The 13,998-nt window shown below is 38.0% G+C and overlaps 1 protein-coding gene across 2 annotated transcripts in view; it reads right to left on the minus strand.

The window, feature by feature from the left end:
- Positions 1 to 9,333: 9,333 nt before the first annotated feature.
- The window catches only part of LOC146497288 (zinc finger E-box-binding homeobox 1-like), a 77,700-nt gene continuing 73,035 nt past the window's right edge, over positions 9,334 to 13,998 (minus strand). For both annotated transcript variants that reach the window (XM_085139893.1, XM_085139894.1), the window contains exon 8: positions 9,334 to 12,659. In XM_085139893.1, coding sequence (XP_084996019.1) covers positions 11,953 to 12,659 — 707 coding nt within the window. In that variant the 3' untranslated portion in view covers positions 9,334 to 11,952. The remainder of the gene's footprint in view (positions 12,660 to 13,998) is intronic.

Below are 13,998 nucleotides of genomic sequence, written 5' to 3' on the forward strand. Positions count from 1 at the left end.
TTCTCCTCCATCTGTCTGCCGTCACCTCCCGAGACTGAAACCGCATCTGCATTCATCACTGTGAATAATTTCACCAATTTAAAGACTTTCATTTGAAAGCCATGCAGCAATTAGTCATATTTCACTTCATCAATCATCCATCAAGTCTTTATTGCAGTTTGTATTATAACAAGAGTTAAAAGCTGAATAACAGGATTTCTGATGGTGACAAAAATATAGTATCTTCCTTTTCATTTTTTTGTTAAATGAAAAGAACGACTGAAACGAAAAGCAGCTGCTCTGGAATGCACGATCTCTTCCCTGTCGTTCTGTTAAAATTCCAATTTTCCATTTTTATGGTTTGGTTGGAGCAATTATTATGGTTTTGTACTAAAATGAAAACACAAGGACAAAATAAGAGTTTTAATTTCTATAGAACAGCCATAACCTCTGGTTTTATTCGCATCAGTGCAGGAAATTGCTTGATCCCATTCATTCTTACACATTTAACAGTTGTTTAGAGTACCGATCATGACCAACTCGGAGACTAAAACATTAAGCTTAAAGTAACCACCCCCCCCCCGCCAAAAAAAAAACAACTTTCCCAGCTGTTCTATCATGAAAGCACTGAGCATGCAGTCAGCTAAATGAAGTTCCTGTATTCAGCACATGCTACTGATCTTTTTTTGAGAAAGTAACTGAAGAAGAGGTTGGAAATGCTGGAAGCGCGCCTGCACTTGTATTTTTCCTTTAATCTTTTAATGGTTCCTGTATTCTTCGTGGATTAAATTCTCAAGGTGGAGTGTTTTTTAAAGTGGAGTGCGTCAGGTTTGTCATTAAAAAAACAGCTCCATCAGTCATCAACTTATTTCAGCACCACAGCCTTCGTCAGCATCAGGGCAGCCAGAAAGGTTGCTCATTGATTGACAGGTGTGATGTGCTTCTCTGCTTTTGAGCTAATTTTGACAAATAGCCCGGTGTGCGCAGCATCACAAACTGCAGCGGCGTGAAATGAGCTTTAATTACTACCGGTTATTACAGCTCTGACGTTGTTTGGGCTTTGTTGCGCTCCGGCAGCCACCGACTCGTTTGGTTTGTAGATGAGCTGAATATGTTGTTGCTGCTGAACATCTGTGTGAGAAGAGATGTGTTACTTACTGCACAAAAATTGCCTGAAGACAAATGACTCTCCTTTACTTCATAGATTATCGATATTCAATTACGCTTAAAGCGCTGAGTAACCTACAGTTGTAAGTGACCGTTATCCCATTAAAATATCTGATTATTTATTACAGTATGTGGTGGACCTGCACAGTAGCGTCCAATACACAAGCATAATTCAGTTCTAAGAGCACAAAGTTGAAGGAGAGCTAATTGAAAACTATTAGCGATCGCGCATGCGTGCTGAAGCACTGCACTCTCAGCTCAGAGCTTTTGTACATGACTCTTTTTTTTTCTAAACTTGACTTTTAGTTTTAGTTTTTGCCTGCCAACCACATTTTCTATGAATAAAAATTGAAATTTTACAGAATACCTTACAGGGTCAAGACATTCAGAAATTTCATCTGCAGTGTAGACGTGCAAGGGAACATTAGATTTTGGGCCGTGAGTGCATTTTTATCTTCTTCCTTCAGTGATAAACACGTAGATAGCACATTGGTCGATCACTGCAATAATGTCACAGCGGCAGCCATATTGCTCAGGGGCAACATGTCTCTGGCAGCAGAGGTCTGTGCACAAAACCATCAAAACTTTATGAATTTTCATTTGACTTTCAAGCAGCTCAAGCAGTGTTTATACTTTGTTCAGTGGTTATGTGTTTTCATACAAGTAAACATTATGCTGATGGTAACCTTAAAAGCTACTAACAACATATAATGCAATAACAACCCTAAATGTTTTACCTTTATGTGATATTAACCTGAACTGGCTTCATTTGGTATTCTCTAACATTAAGCCAGCATAAAAACTGCTGGCATTTAATCACTCGGGACCTAAAGTCAGACCTCCTGAGTAAGAAGGTGATGGCAAAGACGCATCTCAAAAGGTAACATATATATATGTATATGTAGCTACAATACTGCGCAAAAGTCATTAATTACCTAATATTTTGCTAGGAAAGTGGAAAATATGTGCAGATGTGCAGCAATTTATTTAAAACATATGGAAACATTCATGGAAATACAATACATATAAGACAAAAACAATTTGTAAAAGGATGAAAGTGAGTATTTGGTATGACCGCCTTTATTCTTCAACTCAGCCTGAGCTCTCTCAGGCAAGCTTTCTTTCAGTTTATCCAAGTAGTCTTCAAGAATAATGCATTAGGCTTGTTGAAGGATATTCAAAGCTTTTCTTTGGATGTTGGCCTTCTTTTGTTCTGTTCTCTGTCAAGATGATCCCACACTGCTTCAATGATGTCGAAATCTGGGCTCTGGGGAGGCCAATCCATGACTGATAGTGTTCCATTGTGTGTTTTTGTATCTAACTATGCCTTTTCACAGTGTGTCTGAGATCATCGGCATGCTTAAAAATGAAGCAGTTATCAGTCAGACGTTTTTTAGATGGTATTGCATGGTTAATCAAAATCTGACAAAGCTTTTCTACTTTCACAATCACATAAAATTTCCCCAACATCACAGGCAACACAGCTCCAAACCATGACTTTGAGACTCCACTGTGTTTTACCAATGACTGTAGACCCTCACTGTTGTACCTCTCTCCTGATCTCCTACATAAACATTGATGAGAATCTGATCAAACATTTTAAATTTGGATTAATTACTGAAAATCAGTCCAGTTCTTGTGTAATCTCAGCCTTTTCTCCCCAGTTTCCCTTTCTGAAGAGTGGCTTTTTGACAGCCACTCTTCCACTGAGACATTTGTGAAGAAGCTTCATTGAACAGCAGATGGATAACCTGGAGATGGATTTGTCAGGAATTTGCTTTTATTTCGTCTTGTTACTTCAGGACATGACTCTCAGGTAATCTTCATCTGTTGTAGGGAGTTTTTAGAGCCACCATTTCTTCCTTTTTCCTTTACTTGTTTGGTTTCCTCTTTTTTTAGAGGGATACACTGCACATCATTCTGAGAGGTGACACATTTTCAGCTAATAGCTGGGAATCACCTTGTTTGTGCAAATATATTATTTTATGCCTGTCAAACTGTGTTATCTTTGGCATTTGTTGCAGGTTCAGCCAAAGAAATGGGAATATATTGGATGTTTTGGTGGCAGGCTGCAAGTAGTAGCGCCTAAAGACATAATTAAAATTGTTGTTTTGTTTTGTTTTTTTGCTAAGTTGTATGTTAACAGTGTTGCATTATCTGTGGACACAACACTGGGTGATCTCTTAAGTGGCTCTTTTATGGTTTGCTAAAAGTAAAATTGTTAAGCAGCTTAATAAACATTCATCATTCAATTAAACTATTGCCCATGATAACTTAAAGTCTGTTTTTAGAGTAAAATCCAAAGAAATGAGGAGTGACTCGAGAGTTTTAAATAGCAATCTCGTTATTTTCAGTGCTTGTGGATAAAAATTGGAAATAAACAAAAATATCTTTCTGCATGTAACAAAGCAACACTGAAGAAAGAAAAGTGTGCCCACATGAAAAAAGATATCAGTAAACATTTTGTTTGGTTTTAAAATAAACAGCCTGGTGGAAGTAGAGTGAGGCAGATTGTTGCACAAAAAAACTGAAATAATTTTTAGCCCTTAAGATTTAATACTCATCTCTCCTAATTGGAGCTAAAAGGCTCAGTCTGACATGAGATTAAACATATACAAGTATCAGGCTTACCTCATTGACCTCTAAGGCAGCAATTTTCCCTTAAGATGAAAAATATTTTAGCTTTTGTTCCGCTATTGCCCTCACTGATTTTTAACAAACCAGAACTATAAACCAACCACGGCAGGCAAGTCCTCTACTGCCACCTACTGGTTGTAATTTAATTTAACGGCAGCTGTTACCTCTGACAAATACAAAATGCCTTCTGTGTACCTGATGATTGATTGGTGGATGGATGTGTGCAGCTTATCTGAATTTGGGCTTGTAAAGACATTTCAAAATGTTTATAAAATTGCAGCAAGTAACCGAAAGTGACAAAAAATAACCACAACAAGATGCAAAACTACAGAGACAAAAAGTGATGGACTCACACACACACACACGCTAAAAAACTGATGCTAATGCACAAACAACCTAAAAAAGAAAAAGTGTGAATCAACAAAAAAACTGAGGAAAATAACCACAAAAGGATGAAAAACAGCTTCAGAGAGATCTGAAATGCTTCATGCTAACTGTTGGAAATGAATAAAAACAACCAGAGATACAAAATGATTTAAAAAGAAAAAGAGAAACAACAACAAAAAAGGCAAAGTCTTAATAAAAATTAATTAAACTAAATCAGGCATGCATTAAAGTGGCATTAATGAGCACAAAGAAAGAGAAATATGACAACACACAGTGCCTATAACACAACAGTATAGGACAGGGGTGTCTGCCTCAAGGGCCGTGTCCTGCAGGTGTTGGATATCACCCTGGGTCAACACACCTGAATCAAATAATTAGTTCATTACCAGGCCTCTGGAGAACTGCAAAACATTTTGAGGAGGTAATTTAACCATTTAAATCAGCTGTGTTGGATCTAGCACACGTCTAAAACCTGCAGGACACCGGCCCTCGAGGCCTGGATTAGACACCTCTAGTATAGGGTACCAAATCAAACCTCTGTTTCACTAAACTGCTGAAATCCTTGGTAATAATAAGGTATTAATACACTGTATGTGTTTCCAAATCCTGACAACAACCCAAACCCAGGAAACTCGTCTATATGTCAGGCTGATTATGTTTCCATTTGCAAACAAGCTTACAAAAAAACCCCACAAAGCAAAAAGCAAACATTAGATTTAATCACAAGGTTGCTTCACCATATCAACTTCCATCTTGCATCCCCTCTCTCTGTTGTTATGTCATGTCTGATGTGAAATCACTAGTTCCTACAAAAAACTAAAAATGGACTCTGAATATAGAACAACTGCTGCTGAGTTTTGACTCCCCTCATGATGCACACAGCAACTGAACTACAGTAAGAACAACAATCGGGTGTGTCATGAATATTTATAAAAGCTTGATTAACTCCATTTATAACTAAAAGTGCACACTTGGAGTAAAAGTCTATTATTAGTGTTTATTTTCATAATAACCTGGATACTGGGGGAGGTTTGTCTAATAACAGCTGCTTATATGCTGTCTAATCATCCTCTTCAAGCGTTGGCCCGCCGCGTATAGGTGTAACGGAGAAACAGCCAATCAAATCGCAGCTTTTAAGCCAGCGTAAAAAATGGATTTTTTTTGGCACTGAATCGTCTGAGCGCAGGTTCGAGTCCTGGTTGGGACAAAGGCTGTGTTACATTATCAAAAGATAAACACCATTTTTAATTTAGTTAATGTGGATAACATTTATTTTTCACTTTGCTTTTTCTTATTGTTTGATTATCATTCTATTTATATCATAGTGTTTTGCCTCAATGTCTCACACATTCATGCTGCTAACAGAAGGTATCTCAGGAAGCTGGAAGCAGGCATTCACACGGGAAAAGTTCATCTTTTGTCTTCTCCACTGTAAGAGGAAGCAAGGGAGTGTGAACCTTTCTCTGGTTGAAGACCAAAGGTGTGAAAACAGCTGTGTACTGCCTTTTGGTTCTGTAGAAGGTGTTTATACCCAAGGCTCTGTTGGGTTTATTTAATGGAAAACTTTCACAACAACTGTGTGAAAGTTTACATAACTCAGAATAAACTGTATCATCACAAACCAGATATACTCTTCAGTTATGGAGATATCCAACTTTTAATACAAAGATTAAAGTTTAAACTATAATTCAGATACATTCTGTTGGCACAGAAAATTAAGCTTATGCATAATTTCAATAAGGAAGATGTGTAATAAGTCATCTGTCTGCTTCCTGGTGGCTGCCAGTTTATATCTATTCATTTTCCAGCACAAACTCAGTACTGACATCATTACTTTATTCCAGTTATGCTCTTGCCTGCCTTCACCGAGCATGCCAGCCTCCACTCTGCATGCTTTAAATCTGTTGCTCTTCTGCTTCTGCCATTCTGCATTTCAGATCCTCAGCTATGCAGCCCGCCTCCTCTCCTTTCTCCTCCTCACCGTGGTCACTCAGAACCCTGTCCCAGCCTCCATCTTCATCACTACCAGCATTTTGACTCTGGGGTGTGGCTTGTGCAAAATCCTGTCACTGCTGAGATTTCTTCTGCTATAATGGGTCATTGGAGTTTAACTGCCTAACAGTTACATTTATTTCTGTATCTCAATAAATCCTGTTCGGTTTTTCCACATGATCTCTCCTTATTGAACTGCTTTTGTAGATAAGCTTCAAGCCAGAAAGCAACAATACCTAAACCAAAAATATTATCATCAGAAGTGAGAAAGTGTCTGGACTATCTCCAGCTGTGTTGCATGTATTAAAGATAACTTCAGACACTGTCTGGTTGTCATGTCTGAAACAGGCTGTACAGTCACACAGATAAAAGACAGCAGTCATGTTTCTTATATTACAAATCAACCAGAAAGATTATGAAGATAAAAGCTGTGAGACCCCACTAGAGAACGGATGGCTTGTTATCATTACATGAAGTGATTTAGAAATAATATGTTAGCTTTCAGGGCAGCACTCAGAGCTTTTTAAAACTGAATACCTGATGGTGAGCACACACAGATATATAAACATACAGGTAAGAGGTTATAAAGAAGAGAGCTGTGCTGATATTTTTACAGAACAGAATTTATTTACATTTTTATATTTACAATCAGTTTTTATTTATATAAACAAAATAAACATTACAAAACTAGAACTAAACTATATTATGTACAATATCAACAGTTTCTCCCCTATTTCCTTTTTTCTTCCACCCATCTTTGTCTCTCTGCCTCGTAGAAAGGAGACTCCTGAAACTCCTTCCAGGTCATCTCCTTGGCCATGCCCTTGTCCCTGTACAGAGAATGCACTTTTGAAGGGCAGTAGATATATTTCCCTGCCACTCCATTGTGGCTGGGTTTAACAGCAGGATGCAAGAGAACAATAAAGAGACAAAATCTGAATCAACATTTGCGATAAAAATGTTTTTTCTTCAGACAATACAAACTGTTCCGTCTGTAAATAAAAACCTTTCATGGTTGAATGCAAAATTTGTGCCAACTGCTTAGTAGTCATGGTACATAAGAACTGCGGGCAGATTATCGACATACCTATTTAAGATATCCTGTTTATTCTTACACTAGTGGGCATTGCTCATGTTAGTGAGATATCACGACTGTCGTATAGATACGATTACTGACCATTACAACATGAATGCAATACAAATTTAAAAAAAATGCAGGTTAGGTCATTTAGCATGTCATCTCATAACAAGCCATTTATCGATTATTTAATTACACCACATTATAGTAATGTCAGTGTCACAGCAGTCAGAAACCTACCAAGTTTATTTAACAGTAAAACGCGTCAATGAAACACGCAATTTATTTAAGGATCACGTTCATTAATTTTTTACCGTGCCACTTTACAACAGCGGATAAACTCCCACCGTCTTTAACCGAGCGGTGGATGCTTCGTAAATGCAATCGCAACACGTCTATTACCTGTAATATACACCTGTAAATGTATTCTGTTGGTTTACTCTTATTCCAAACGACATTTCTTACCTTTGATCAATGAACGAGGATCGTTGAGATGTGTTGCGAGCAGTGCGTTACTTGTTTCGTCTCCCGAAAATTGTGATTTTTAAAAATTGCCGCATCTCAAACTCGCAACAGCGCCGGAAGACCGTAGTGGCCAAAAATATATTACATCCGTAGTGGTTTAGCACTACCATGCGTCCTCATAATCCCCACTGCATTTTCCCCCTCTAATTGTACATTAAAGCTGGAACCAGCCATGCATATAATCTGTCATTTGCTCATGGGTGAGTAAGATAATTGTTAGATTGCATGGATTCATACTCATAGATTGCAATTCTTCTTACCACTCAAAGAACACATGATGATTTTAATAATAATGGCTCATAACTCAATAGTTTATGAATGGCTGATCTCAGGAGATATTGTGGTCTGCAGCCCTGTGGGCTTTCTGGCATTGTAAAAATGTTTCCTGGTCTCACAGCGCCACCTGGTGATACGTCTTCATTTAGATTTAGGATATCAAAACAAAACAGAAAAAACTCCCTCATTTTTAGTATTTTACTCTGTTTTGAATCGGTACCAAAAACTATTACATTACTTTTTTTGTTTTACATACGTTATACATTAAAACATCTCTTTGCAGATAGCTCGATTCAAAAGTTACAGGATGTCTTCCACTACCACTTTTAGGTTAGATGACAGTGAAGTTTAAAGCATCCACACTTGTATAAGTGGCGTACTTATTATCCCAGTTACATGTGATTGATTACAGAGATATGTGAATAAATTCTGAATGTCCCGAGTCTTCTTTACTCCAAGATTATTCGTATGCTCAGCATTTTGCTGTCTATCAAGTCGTTAGATACCGGAGTCTGTAATGAGTTGATTGAGTTCTTGCAGCTGAACTATAAACTCTGATGTGGATTGATAACATGCGTGTAAAAGAAGATTTAAGTAGCTGCTGATTTTCAATTATGCGGATTATGTAAAAAAGAAAAAAAAGTCCTCTTGCATACATAAAGTAATGGAGTGTCATTTTTGGACTTTTCCCACTCATATCATTCCTCAAAATATATCAGGCATGATTTTGTGCTTCTACTATACAGTATTACAATATGGATGCAGCTTCCAGGTCAGAAAAATTAAGCCTTGAACCTGCATCCTATCTGAAGGCCAGCAGATGGCGATAGATGTGGCTGCAAAAAACATTTCAGTTCAATCTAAGTCTATGGGGAAAAAGCTTTCTTGTCTTATCTTAATGCTTCAGCAGACTTTTCTGCTGAGCTTATGTGTTCAATCTCTCATTTTGATTCATATTCTACAAAAAAATAATCTTGATTTGTAAAGTCTCCAGACATTAAAATGAGTTTGACATCCTTGGTGTAAGGGTTTCACATGAGTTTGAATAACACTGATATACTGAAATATTAAATTCTCACCTTTTAATGTACAGTAGCTGCTTGATAAACACACGACTTATATTCATATATTTATATAAATATTCATATAAATATTTGCACTTTGCATTTTTTTTCTTTTTTTGATAAATTCAAAGATGGAAAGACCTCCGGTGTTACTCGAAACCTTCTGAGGAAAAGACCTTACAGAAAATTTCCATCAGATGACTAACAAAACAATCCAGTCAGTTTGAATTGCTGTCTTACATTTTATTGTGATGGGGAGTCATAGAAATGGAGCAAACCTAAAATAAAAACAATACAAAAAGACAGTGGATTTACAAAGGGTGCGGAGAGGACAAACAATATGCAGCCTTCAACAGTACAATGGAACAAGTTGGCACAGAACAGAAACGAGGGTGACGGGACGTTGGAAGTTTGGCTTCAAAATAATAAAAAAAAATTTAAAAAGGGGAGGAGTAACGTCTTCATAACAAGATCCTTCATTTAAACGGCGACGACTCATGCTTTTAAAAAGTTTTAGAATTCAGTAGCTTTATAACGACGCAAAGAGCGGATGCACATGTAACAGTTTCTATTTGTCACTTCATTCCTGTTTTTTTTTTCTTTTTCTTTTTAGCTTAAAACAGAAGTCAAGTTTACAGAATACATGTTTTATATTTTTAGGGGTTTTTTTCCTTTAATGTCTTTCTTTTTTTCATTTTTTGTTAAAACAAACTTCATTTCCCAGAACCACATTTTGGGATATTTTTTTTTGTTTGTCTCGAGATTATTTTTCATACTAAAATATATTATTGTATCAATTCAAACTACAGTAATGTACACTACAATGTGTAATAAATAACCATAAAAGAAAATATAAAAATAAGACACATAAATATAAAAAAGTCTTCTAAAAACTAAACAGGTATATTTTTTTTAATCTGTGAAAAGGGTTCTAATACTGCCATTGTTGACAAAAACATACAGAGGACATACTTTTAAAACAAAAAAAGTAAAACAGATTAATACTATAAACACTGTCTGGTAAAACCAAAGCAAAACTCTTCAACAGAGACCACATTCACTAACGCTTGTTACCTCAAGTGCGGGACAGCTTGCCACAATGAATTTGTTTCTTTTAATCGTCATCTGAAAATAATAAGTGCACAAGTGAGACTAACTTACTGAGTCTCTCTATCATTGTTTTATACTTTAAACTTTTGTGGGTTTGGTCGGGTTTATCTCTTCCTGAGCCGACCTGGTGAGGCACATTACTGAGTTTGAGTGTTGAGGGGTTCTTAAAAATTTGGATTTATGCAGTTCGAAAGTTGGAAACTGATTATCTTACATTAGAAGGCATTTTAAAAACACTGCTCTAAACCTCAGACTTTGGACCTACAAGCTGCAGCCATTGGATACTGATGAGTTAGTCAAGAGCAAATATGCAATTTTAAGTACCAGGAACAAAAGCAGAACTTTTAGACATGCGTGTTTAATTTACTGATAGAAAAGTGCTAAACATTCTCTGGCTTTAACTTGTCTTTTTGAAAAACAATCATTGTAAACTAAATAATTCTAGCTTTTAGTTTGGCAGATAAAATAAAACAAGACGTGACCCCCAAGTGGGCTATTTGGACAAGGGGTCTGTCTTTTTACAGACAAAACAGCCCAAATACTGTTTCTCAAGTGTCCTTCTTTGTTGCTGTGACAAATCTGCTGTTCTGTGCAAGTCAACAAACATTAGTCAACATGGCTCCTGTGTAAGTAACAGAGGGACATAATACTGGCTACATGTGTGAGGAAAAAAAATAATAACACTGTTCAATGGCACTTTTAACAGCACACAGGTCTTGCATAAGGCTGGAGGCATTGGGGTGGAGCAGGAAAAAAAGCCCCGATCCTTCACGTACAGTTTGACTTCATATATAAGCCGATAATACTGAAACACTCGCTGAGAACTAAAGTCAACCAAAAAAAAGAGAAGCTTGGTAAGAACAGGCGCGTCTGTTTTGGATCCACAGCCGAGCCACGAGGTCGGAGTCTGCTTTTATGTCTTCACCTGGAGACTCCACCCGTTCGGGCAGTGCTGAGCAGCAAAACAAAGGCGCGCCATGCTGGCTTTGAGGTTGTGACTCTGCCTTCCCTGATAGGACAAATTTGGTTATGGCGTACAGAAGCCGCATTCTCATCCCGGACTCCCCGTCCCACCCCCCAACCCTCCCCAAGAATACTTTGTTTTCCTTAAGGCTAACAGTCAAACTGAAATCAACAGTAATGCTAGCTAGCAAAGAGTAACACTAACACAAACAACATTTCGCTAGCTAGTGTACATATATAACACTGAAGGGCATACAATGCATGAGGCATGTATCCATAGGTAAACCAGGAATACTGTAGTGCAGAGGTTTTTGTTCGTAGAACTCAATAAAATACTGATTTTAGGAAACTTCATTGGCAATAAAAAGGTATAGAAATCTTTCTCATCTTTAAAGGTTAAAAGGTTTTCAAACAAGAACACGATTAGTTAACACTGATTGAATGAAAAGAAACAAAACAAAGCAACCTGGGATGTCTCAGTAACAAGTCTAATGAGTTGATGGGTGAGTTCTACTTTAAAATCTGTACTTCTATAAACAATTTTAAACACTGATATTTCATTTTCACAAAGAAAAAGTCACGTTTTTTCTTTTTTTCGATTTCTTTTTTTCTTTTTTCAAGTTCAGGCACACCTGGGTTTTTGTACACAGTAGTGGACCGTTAAGATCAGGCAACTGCCGTGACTTTCTTCTGATGGCAAGATGTGGTTTTTGTCTACGATTACCCGACTTCAATGACCGACACACTCAAACTGTCCCGAAGAATTTTCTTCCTTCATTTGGTGTCTGTCACCGCTTCCTCTGTTGTTTCGGTGTTTCCTGTCCCGTCCCTGATGCTGCTGTCTGTATTGACTTCACAGTCTGCCGCTTTCTCTGCATCCACACTTGCTGATTCCTCCTTTTCTTCGGTTCTTTCCTCCATCTCGGCGTCCTCCACGTGGTCATCTCCCAGCTCAACTTCTACTACGTCGCAGGCAAACTCCTCCTGCTCCTTCTCTTTTTCAGTCTCTTCTTCTTCTGCTGTCGCCTCTTCCTCGGCTAATTCCTCTCCCTCTTCCTCCTCATCATCGTCGTCAAAGTTACCCTCGTAGATCTCGCACTCGCCGTCGTCCACCTGCACCACCCGTATGTCGTCCATGCAGATGGCCTCGTCTTCCTCTTCCTCACTCTCCCTCTCGTCTGAGTCCATTTGGGAGGGCGGGGTCGTGGTCCGGCTGTCTGACTGCAGCCTGGCGCTTGGGCTGCCGAGCTCTGACTGATCCCTGGGCGGCCCCGAGCCGGAGCCCGAATTTGGCCCGTCCTTCTTGCAATAGGAGTAGCGGTGATTCATGTGCTGGGAGTACGAGCCTGAGTGAGAGAAACGCTTCCCGCACTTGTCGCACTGGTAAGGTTTCTCACCGGAGTGCAGCCTCGAGTGTTCGATCAGGTGGTGTTTGTGTTTGAAAGCCTTCTTGCAGACGTTGCACTCGTGGGGTCGTTTTCCTGGAGATGAAACCAGAGCGCGTTAGAGAGGAGCTGTGCTTCTTTGCCTACATAAGTGTAACAGAGTATAGAAAAAAATATTCAAAGCAAGTGTTCCTTATTTAGGTTTGATTTGTTTTATTATTATTTATTATTTTGTTGTTTCACTGCCTGTGGCACGCTTTTATACTTTTTTATGAAATGCACTATATAAATAAACTTGCCTTTGCCATTATGAAATTCATGGGTTCTTGAAGGCAATGACAGCAAACATACTCTGCCATCAATCAAAGCTGAGGTTTACACTGGACAGGTAAATAAGACTGCAGCCAAATCACAGGTCTCTTTAACACAAACCCAGATGCATTAAAGGTACTCTGCAGTGAGGGAAGCAGACAGCTGCTGGCAGCGGCTGTCACTGCCATCAATCTCCAGATGCACTACAGATAAAGATTAACATGCATGACTAAATCTAGTTAATTTACATGATGAACCTAAGGGCTCATGTTAATTATATGCATTGTACCTTTAAATTAAAAACAGACAGAAACTGCTGCTTTATTTCCCAAACAACTGAATGTTTAACTTTAAGATTTACTAGCGCCAGTTCCAAAAATGTGAATATTTCTAGTCTTTCTTCATTGGGAGCCATATTATACTAAATATCAGTTGGAGTTTGTTCTAGCAAAAACAACAACATTTTGGAAATACAACAAAACGCCTAAAGGCAAAACAATTAACTATGAAAAAATAACCTGATACTTTATAATCCATTGGGAGAATTTCACAAATATATATATATTTTTAAGTTGCTCAAATCAGGGAATCAGAAGTTTAAATTGTTAACAAGCAAAAAAAGCTTGGGAGCCAATGTTTGTTTTAAGTATTCAGAACTCTCAGCACCTGGAAAAGTAATTGCTGACGTACCCATACTCATTAAAACTTACACAAAATGATCAAAGCCACACATTATGAAACAGACTTTAAAGTGTCTTTAGAGTATAGCATTTAATAGTTTTTAACATCCCCTGCCAAAAGAAAATCTCACTAACAAAGCTCATATGTTATAAGAGTACGGCCAATTTGTAAGTATAAGGATGTTTTCTTTCTTTTTTTTTAAAGTGGATGATGTCAAGGCTGAACCAAGACACAGTAGTGCAGTGTAAAGATAACCGCTAACAGATTTGAATAAAACCACTGCCAATATGATGCTACCTGGAGCTACTAGGAAAATATCCTTTTTAATACACCGCACGAGTTACGTGTCTATAAGCACTGATGACAACTGGGACATTTACAGGCCAGGTGTCCCATAAAAGCCTCAGAGTACAGCGTAGTTAACGAGGGATGATGTCACACG

Source organism: Neolamprologus multifasciatus, chromosome 18 (assembly GCF_963576455.1).
Source record: "Neolamprologus multifasciatus chromosome 18, fNeoMul1.2, whole genome shotgun sequence".
Lineage (NCBI taxonomy): Eukaryota > Metazoa > Chordata > Actinopteri > Cichliformes > Cichlidae > Neolamprologus > Neolamprologus multifasciatus.